This window comes from Symphalangus syndactylus, chromosome 11 (genome assembly GCF_028878055.3).
Source record: "Symphalangus syndactylus isolate Jambi chromosome 11, NHGRI_mSymSyn1-v2.1_pri, whole genome shotgun sequence".
NCBI classification, from domain to species: domain Eukaryota; kingdom Metazoa; phylum Chordata; class Mammalia; order Primates; family Hylobatidae; genus Symphalangus; species Symphalangus syndactylus.
Window position 1 is genome coordinate 61,556,397 of NC_072433.2, and position 9,941 is coordinate 61,566,337.

At 42.0% G+C, this 9,941-nt stretch overlaps 1 protein-coding gene across 1 annotated transcript in view; it reads left to right on the forward strand.

Annotated features, from left to right (window-relative positions):
- CDR2 (cerebellar degeneration related protein 2) overlaps nucleotides 1–9,941 on the forward strand; it is a 32,188-nt gene extending 22,247 nt beyond the window's left edge. Inside the window, exons 3-5 of the mRNA XM_055232655.1 lie at nucleotides 6,035–6,183; nucleotides 6,441–6,605; nucleotides 8,071–9,941. Of these exons, the coding sequence (XP_055088630.1) occupies nucleotides 6,035–6,183; nucleotides 6,441–6,605; nucleotides 8,071–8,929 (1,173 nt within the window). The 3' untranslated portion in view covers nucleotides 8,930–9,941. The remainder of the gene's footprint in view (nucleotides 1–6,034; nucleotides 6,184–6,440; nucleotides 6,606–8,070) is intronic.

Sequence of the window (9,941 nt, forward strand, 5' to 3'; positions counted from 1 at the left end):
AAATTACGACAAACATAGTATAAAGATTTTAATTAGCTTTTATTTGAGATTCTAAAGTTGGGCAACACCTCATTCTTAGAGAATGAGGGTTTCAATGAGCTGAGCAGAGGAAGTTGGTTTTATAGACGGGGCTAAGGAAAGCAGAAACAGAAAACAAAAAATGGGTGGTTTCAAAGTTAATTTATTTGTAAAGGTTAAAGCAGAAGGAAGTCCCTTATGCTGGCTAAAACTGGCATGTTTGGGGGTTTGGCTATTATCTCTTCTAATTTCTCAGAAGTCAGATGAACAACTTTGCTTTGGCTTGCTGACGTGGAACTTTAGCATAAGTGACTCCATTTTGGTTTGGTTTGTTGGGCCTAGGGCAGGGACTCAGTCTAAACCAGTGGTCTCCTATAAATTTTAACAGATCAATTAGTACTTGAAAGAAATATCAAATTTCATTTAGAAATTAGCAAAAATGAAGACGTAGCTGTTCAGACCCTTTAAATTCATCCATGTTCACAGACCCTCTAAAGTCTATCCATGGACCCCAGGCTAAGAACTGCTGGCTTAGGTGGAGCCAGCCAGGAGAAGTGCATCTCCCTGGACAGGGGATGGTAAAGGCATTAGAGGAGGGAGGCACTTGCCTTGCAGTGGGGCAACTCCAAAAAAGGCAAAGATATCTCCCCTAAGTGTGAAATTTAAAAAAAATCAATAGCTAACAAATGAAGCTGGAAAAACCACTTAAGAGACAATTGGGAAAATATTAATGCTGAAACATAATAGATGTTAAGGAATTATTGAGTTTTTTCCCCTTAGGAATTGTGGTTAAAATAAAAAGTCCTAGAAATGTATGAAGATGTATACTTGAGATGCCTTGGATTAGCTTTAAAATGATTGGAGAATGAAGAAAGTAGGAGAGTAGAGGTGAAATAAGATTGGCTGTATGTTGATAATTGTTGAAACTGGTTGATGGGTACATGGGAGTTCATTAAACCATTTCTCTGCATGTATATATGTTTGAGATTATCCACAACAGAAAGTTTTATTTATTTATTTATTTTTAGACATAGTCTCACTCTGTCGCCCAGGCTGGAGTGCAATGGTGTGATCTTATCTCACTGCAACCTTTGCCTCCTGGATTCAAGCGATTCTCATGCCTCAGCCTCCCAAGTAGCTGGGACTACAGGCGTGTGCCACCATGCCTAGCTAATTTTCTTTTTTTTTTTTTAAAGTAGAGAGAGAGTTTCATCATGTTGGCCGGGCTGGTCTTGAACTCCTGACCTCAAGTAATCCACCTGCCTTGGCCTCCCAAAGTGCTGGGATTACAGGCATGAGCCACCACACCTGGTCCACAATAGAAAGTTTTAAAATGCAGTGGATGAGATTAGCCATCTGTAGAAATTCAGTATTTGTGTGGACTGAGAAGTTAGGAAGGATCACTCAAGCAAGGTTAAGGTAACTAGTTTGTAATTTCAGGGAATTAATGATTGTAAGAACATACCAAAGTGAAACGTTATGATGAAGAATGCTGCTGTGGTACAGTTAAAATATAACCTAATCTTAATGGATAACTGCATCTGAGCTGAGCCCTACGCAGGGAGATGGTGAGCATTAAGCTGAAGAGTCATCACTGATCCAGTGAATGCCTGTGTCTCCTAGACCCAAGAGAAAAGGACATTGGTCAGGGCAGGGGACTTCCAGGATTTTCCATGTCCAAGATCAACATTTCTCTAAGTGGGATCTGTGGACTGCCTGTACTAATATCACCTGGGTTTGTTGCTAAAAATGCAGAATCCTGGCTCTACTCCAGTCTCAGCCTTTTGAGGGGAAGGGACCCAAGTTCTTACACTTTAATAAATCATCTTCCAGGTGAATCTTAGCACATGTAAAGTTTGAAAACTGTAGCTTTAAATAAAGATGACAGTAGCTTCTCCTTATTGAGCAATTTACCATCTGCCAGCTCTCATGCTGAGCTCTCTACATATATTAACGTTTATGTAAATTATATATTTGTATATGTCAGGGAGGAAAAATATTTTTTTCCTCAACCTTCATGAGTGCTTAGTTGGAAAGGACCCCTGTAACAAAAGACAGGTTAACAAGAGAAAAACAGGCTTATTAACATATCTATTTCATATATATGTGTGGGAGATACCCAGGGAATGAGTCATTCTCAAAGGTGGCTTTGAATTCCAGCTTATATAGTATCTTCAACAAAGAATGGCAAATTTTTTAGAGAAGTGACAAGACAAAGGGGAAGGACTTTGTCTAGGGGCAGAACTTGTGGGAAGGCAAGTAAGTGGTGATAAAGGCCCGTTAGCAAAGCTTGTTAGTGTGGATTCCTCTGGTGCTGTCTTCTGGCCCATAAAGGTCTAAAGTTGTTAGTGGTTAACCTTTGTTCTCCCTGGTAGAGAGGGAGGAGGCAGGAACCTTTTTATGCCAAAGATGCATGCTTTGGGGTGACACAGTCCAGTCTCTCCCACACACATATTTATCTTTACAGCCTTATGAAGTAGTTGACGAGGAGAACTCACATTAGAAAAATGTGCTTGCTGTAGGTCACCCAGTTCTAAACAGCAAAGCAAGACCTCAAACCAGGTTCTAACTCCAAAGCCTGTGCTCTTAGCTACTATACCACTGCCTCCCATTAGACTCCTCTGATCCCATGTCTACCAGAGACTGTCATTCATGAATCGGCCTTTCACATGCCCTTTGTGGGGCAACTATGTCCTATATAGAGGATGTGAATATTCTTGTCACTGGGCAGGAACAGCTCCTGTTGTATATTAATAAATTAATGTCTGGTTTATGCATTAGCCTTTTTAAAGGTAGTTCTGAGTCCTAAAGAATACTTGATAATTTATACTTGATATAAAGAAGCTTGAAACATTTCTGCAGCTATTATGTACATATTCTTGTGATTCTAAGCCTTTTTTCCGCTCCTGTGGAATCTCATCAATTCCTAAGAGATTGAACATGTTCCCATCAATGACAAGAACCTACTATGGCATTACTAGCCAGAGGGCAGGATTAAGGGCCTACTCCTTTAGTTCTGAAAAAGCTTCACCCATGAGAATTAGTGGTTGATTTCCAAAGGACCAGAAGAAGCTGGTGAGAGTTGAGGCAGTGAAGACTACAGACAGGCTTTTATAGACCTTGCTGTGTGCTCACCTTTCTCATTTAATTCTGCCAGTTCTACAGGTAGGTACTAACAGATCCACTTACTAATTCCGAACTCAAAAAGCTCTATAAAGCAAGATTTTTTTTTTCCCCTTAAATTTGCAACAGATTCATTTGGTAGTAGATCTTTACCTGAACTGATGTGAGGCTGTTTATAGTCTTAGTTCATACTTTTTGATGCAGAAATATTAATGCTTGATCACAGGGTGCTGCCCAGACCTCACAGGTGGTATTATAAAGTGTCAAGTGTGTGTCAGGTATGAGCGCCATGTTGTCTTTCTAAAATTTAAAGAATTTTCCAAAATACTTTTGACCTCAAGAGTTTCAGATGAGAAAGTTGAAGTTAGGTTAAGTGTTTGTTCAACCCTTTGCTGCTGAGTTATGTAAATGGATTTGAAAAAGCCATATATGCTTTTTTCAACACTTTAAGGGCCCGTTGAGTGTCATTTAGCCCATTCTTTGTTTGTTAGCCTTGCAAATACTTCTAGAGTTGTAGAAAAAGCCTCAAGAAGAGTGTGTTGTGTTGTGTTTGAGACAGTCTCTGTCGCCCAGGCTGTAGTGCAGTGACACCACCTCGGTTCACTGCAACGTCCACCTCCCACGTTCAAAAGATTCTCATGCCTCAGCCTCCTGAGTACATGGGATTACAGACGCGTGCCACCACGCCAGCCTAATTTTTGTATTTTTATTAGAGGTGGGTTTTTGTCATGTTGGCCAGGCTGGTCTTGAACTCCTGGCCTTAAGCAGTCTGCCTGTTTTGGCCTCCCAAAGTACTGGGATTACAGGTGTGAGCCACCATGCCTGGCCAAGAAGAGTGTTTTTAAAGTCAAGTTCTGAGGCTTTTACAGTTTGATCATCAGTAAGCTTCAAACCATTTCTCCCCTTTCTGGTTCTGTCCAGGGAAATACTGTGACTTTTTCCTTTGGAATATATACTGTGTTTTAGTGTCTTCAGGTAGAGCTGAGCAGGGAGGGAATCAAGGTGACTTACACTGCGGCATTAAGGTTGGGATTATTCCCCTTTATCCTTGGCCATTTAGGAAGCAGTCTTAGCAGGACCAGAATAAATCATCTGATAAATTTATCATGAATAAGGAGGATAATGGTGATAAAACTCTCATAAAATTAACAGGAGTCTTTGAAGCATATTAAGCTAAAATATATTTCTCGTCAAAGCAACACACTTTTCATTTTTTTTGGTCCAGAATGCCTCACTCAGAGAAAATGGATTTTTTTTCCAAGTTAAGATTCTCCACATAGAAATAGGAACGCTTTCACACTTGGTGGGAGTGTAAATTAGTTCAACCATTGTGGAAGACAGGGTGTCGATTCCTCAAGGATCTAGAATTAGAATTACCATTTGACCCAGCAGTCCCATTACTGGGTATGTACCCAAAGGATTATAAATCATGCTGCTATAAAGACACATGCACACGTATGTTTATTGCGGCACTATTCACAATAGCAAAGACTTGGAACCAACCCAAATGTCCATCCGTTATAGACTGGATTAAAATGTGGCACATATACACCATGGAATACTATGCAGCCATAAAAAAGGATGAGTTCATGTCCTTTGCAGGGACATGGATGAAGCTGGAAACCATCATTCTCAGCAAACTATCACAAGGACAGAAAACCAAACACTGCATGTTCTCACTCATAGGTGGGAATTGAACAACGAGATCATTTGGCACAGGGCGGGGAACATCACACACTGGGGCCTGTCAGGGTGGGGGATAGCATTAGGAGAAATACCTAATTAATGTAAATGATGAGTTGATGGGTGCAGCAAGCCAACATGGCACATGTATACCTATGTATCAAACCTGCACATTGTGCACATGTACCCTAGAACTTAGAGTATAATTTTAAAAATCTTCCACGTTAGGCTTTATTTCTGTTAAACATGATGTTTTTGCTTAAAACTTTGATCACATGTTCCATGTTTTTTGTCTTAAGGGATTATTATGTCTCACTTTAGATTTTTTGGTTGAATATTAATTTTATGCATGGTATATGCTTTGGAAAATTAGACTCACAATGCACTGGGGTATTGGTGAGCATTAGAGGAGCTAAGCATATAAAGGACAGCCTGTGCTCATTTCTTATGAAGACAGGGAGTTTAATTTCTTCTTTTCTTAAAATAAACATATGGTATGTGGTATAATAAAAATTATATATTTGGTCTTTGTCCCTGGTTCCTGGCATAGAACTCCTAAAACCCTTGGAATTTCCTGATAGGATGAGGTCTGGTCACCAGAGAAAGCAACCACATGATTAGAGGATTAGATCTATCAGTCCCAGCCCCACAACCTCTGGATAGAGAGAAGGGTTGGAGCTTGAGTTCAGTCACCAATGGCCAATAATTGAATCAATCACACTGATGTGAGAAGGCCTAGAGAAAACTGAAATGGGTCTAAAGGAGCTTCTAGGCAGTGCTGGGAGGCCAGTGAGCCCAGAGATGGAGACTGTATGCCAGCCCCACCCCGACAAGAGTTGGTGCTGAGAATCAGAGAATTGGTGTTGGAACAGCAGGTATCTTTTTTTTTTTTTTTTTTTGAGATGGAGTTTCATTCTTGTTGCCCAGGCTGGAGTGCAATGGCGCCATCTCGGCTCATTGCAACCTCTGTCTTCCGGGTTCAAGCAATTTTCCTGCCTCAGTGCCACCACACCTGGCTAATTTTTGTATTTTTAGTGGAGACGGGGTTTCACCATGTTGGTCAGGCTGGTCTCGAATTCTTAACCTCAGGTGATCCACACGTCTCGGCCTCCCAAAGTGCTGGAATTACAGGCGTGAGCCACTGCGGCCAGCCAAGAAAGAGCGGGTATCTTATCTGTTTGTGTCACCTGGTCCTGATCTTCTTTTACAGTATCTGACCAAGCAAGTGGAACTTCTACGGCAGATGAACGAACAACATGCAAAGGTTTATGAACAATTAGACGTCACAGCAAGGGAACTGGAAGAAACAAATCAAAAGCTAGTTGCTGACAGCAAGGCCTCACAGCAAAAGATTCTGAGGTAAATTTTCTAGAATCTGACAAGGAAGGACTAGGGGGAAGTTCTTTAGTATAAACTAGAATAGAACATGGCTGCAGTGGGTTTGGGTTAATATGGGATAAGGTTTAATTTAATTCTTTTTGGAGAATGGAGATTAAATAGACGTCCTTTCCAATTAAGAAAGCCCAGTGTGAGTGGCTCGCACCTAATCTCTCCTCACCGCTTTTGCCCTTGATTCAATATGACAAGCAGCAGTGGCTTCTGTCTGTTCCTCACAGCCTGACTGAAACGATTGAATGCCTGCAAACTAACATTGATCACCTCCAGAGCCAAGTGGAGGAGCTGAAGTCATCTGGCCGAGGGAGAAGGAGCCCGGGGAAGTGTGACCAGGAGAAACCGGCACCCAGCTTTGCATGTCTGAAGGAGCTGTATGACCTCCGCCAGTAAGAGCCCGCCTTTCTGTGGAGTTACAGCAGGGACTGTCTCATGTCATTGGCACATTCTGAATTCCAGTAGATTGAAAGTACCATTTTAAGAAACGCCACTTAGCTATTAAGCTACCATTGGTTTGAACAAAATCACTTAAACATATAAATTACAGAGTTCTTAGATATTAGTAGTTCTCATTTTGAAAGTCTTGGAGCACTTATTTCAGTGCTTTTAATGTGTTAAATCATAGTTTAAGGTGAATTCTGATAGACTGTAGATTTGGGAGTTGTGTTTTACATTAGAGTGAAGAAAAATAGAAATACTGGTAAAACAAAAATTCAAGCGAACAGGAGATTTTTTTGCTTAAAGAAGTACCTTTATAATTTAGAGTTACAAGTCTGAATCTTTAAGAAGTATTTATGGAACACTTGTATGGCAAGCTCTATGCTAGACCCAAGGGTTGGCAAGCAAAATAGAGTTTCTACCCCTGTGAGCTTTCAGTCTAACGGAACAGCAGATAAGCAAATAAAAACACAAATAAATAGTCAAGGTGCCTCGGACTGAGCAGGAGAAATCAGGTGGTTCATTTGGTGGGTCTTAACCTTGGCTATACATCAGATCACCTATGGAGTTTTTCAAAATGCAGATACCAACACATTTCCTCAGGCCTAAATCAGAATTTCTAGGTGCGGGTAAAAAGCTGCCCAGGCAATTCCGATGAACATTCCTGGTTAAAAATCACCACAGCAACAGTAATTTGCTATAGTGATTCAATCGTAATTACATATTACGAATCATTTGGAGAGCCTTTAGAAACCCTCAGGCCAGGTAGCAGACCAACTAGGTTGGAATCTGTGGGTTAGGACCCAGGCACCAGTACTTTTTAAGGTTTCCCTTGTGAGGTCATTGTCATACTGCCAGTCTTTGGGAATAGATGTTCTCTAGTACTTTTAACATTAAAAAAAGATTCGTCGCAAAAATTGAGTTTGCTTTCATGTATTTATTTACCAACCTCACACAATTCCATTTTAGCCATTGCTCCAGTGTGGCTAAAAACCAATCACTGTTGGCCAGGTGCGGTGGCTTACGTCTGTAATCCCAGCACTTTGGGAGGCTGAGGCAGGAGGATCACCAGAGGTTGGGAGTTCGAGACCAGCCTGACCAACATGGAGAAACCCTGTCTCTACTAAAAATACACAATTAGCTGGGCATGGTGGCACATGCCTAAAATCCCAGCTACTCAGGTGGCTGAGGCAGGAGAATCGCTTGAACCTGGGAGGCTGAGGTTACAGTGAGCTGAGATCGCTCCACTGCACTCCAGCCTGGCGACAGAGTGAGACTCCGTCTCAAAAAAAAGAAAAAAAAATCAGTCACTGTCACAGCTCCTCAAATTTATTTAGTTGAAAAAAATCACCAGTCTTCCTCGCTTCATTTTCAGTGGACCTGTGTAATACATTCTTTCAATATTTTTTTCCCTAGACACTTCGTGTATGATCATGTGTTCGCTGAGAAGATCACTTCCTTGCAAAGTCAGCCAAGCCCTGATGAAGAGGAAAATGAGCACTTGAAAAAAACGGTGACAATGTTGCAGGCCCAGCTGAGCCTGGAGCGGCAGAAGCGGGTGACTATGGAGGAGGAATATGGGCTCGTGTTAAAGGAGAACAGTGAACTGGAGCAGCAGCTGGGGGCCACAGGTGCCTACCGAGCACGGGCGCTGGAACTAGAGGCCGAGGTGGCAGAGATGCGACAGATGTTGCAGTCAGAGCATCCATTTGTGAATGGAGTTGAGAAGCTGGTGCCAGACTCTCTGCTTGTTCCTTTCAAAGAGCCCAGCCAGAGCCTGCTGGAAGAGATGTTCCTGACTATGCCGGAACCACATAGAAAGCCTCTCAAGCGCAGCAGCAGTGAGACAATCCTCAGCAGCTTGGCAGGGAGTGACATCGTGAAGGGCCACGAGGAGACCTGCATCAGGAGGGCCAAGGCTGTGAAACAGAGGGGCATCTCTCTTCTGCACGAAGTGGACACCCAGTACAGCGCCCTGAAGGTGAAGTATGAAGAGCTGCTGAAGAAGTGCCAACAGGAACAGGACTCCCTGTCACACAAGGCTGTGCAGACCTCCAGGGCTGCGGCCAAAGACCTGACTGGAGTGAACGCCCAGTCTGAGCCTGTTGCCAGCGGCTGGGAACTGACCTCTGTCAACCCAGAGCCGGTCAGTTCCCCTACAACACCTCCAGAATACAAAGCGTTGTTTAAGGAGATCTTTAGTTGCATCAAGAAAACTAAGCAGGAAATAGATGAACAGAGAACAAAATACCGATCACTCTCCTCTCATTCTTAATTAAACCTCTAGCTCTACTACTAATTTGCCTATTGCCTATCGCCTATCACCTCTCTCTCCCGTTCAGACAAGTGTTTGTAGACTCTGAAGCCTAATGTTGCTCATGACGTTTGCCTCATTGCTTTGCTTATTTAGCAAATGCATACAATGAGGAAAGGAGGTGGCTTCTGGTATCAGTTCTCTGATCCACTTCCATTTAAGCTCCCCAGGAAATCCCATGACAAACTGGCCTCTGGCTGGTGCGCTTATTAGACTTCAGTTCCTGAAAAGGACCAGTGGAGGGAAGAGCTATACTTCTGGAGAAGTAGGCCTGGAGTTACTACAGTATGGGGGAAAAGGGTCGAGTTGGAACAAAGCTAAGGCAATTCCTATTGCTTCCTTGTGCAACTTCTCAAAATGATGTGAAGTCAGAAGGCTGTCAAACTCAAATATCTTTGCAAACACTGTTTGAATACTGTGAATTCATTACGAAGAATGAGAGAAAGCAGGGGTCTAATCCAAAAGAAATGTCATTAACCAATACTCCAAGTCCTTGAGTTTTGTTATATCTGAACTAGTTGAACTGTGACTGACAGGCAATCCTAATATATCCAAATCCAACTGAATACCAAATTGTTTGATCCAAGTTAGCTTGTTAGCATACACCCTAGAGGGCCTCCGCCCCTACATTCTAATGTTTTTACTCAAAGCTCTAGCCTTTAGGATAGGTGAATATGTAAATCTTTCATCACTTTCTCAAACCAATCAAACCGTTTCCCCTTCTACCTGTTTTCTGAGCTGGCTGACTTGCCAGCCACAAGCTGCTTTTGTGGAGTTCTTACCATTCCTGTAAATGTTTTGACTTGTTGCAGAAATTCCTGTCTACTTTATTAAGCAGTATTGATGTTCTGACTGTGGAAACATACTTATCCTCTCACTTGTATACTTTTAATTTAAAACTATTTAAGAACTGAGGTTCCAATTATTGTATATATTTTTCTAAAAACCAAATAAAGCTACCTATGAAAGCGAA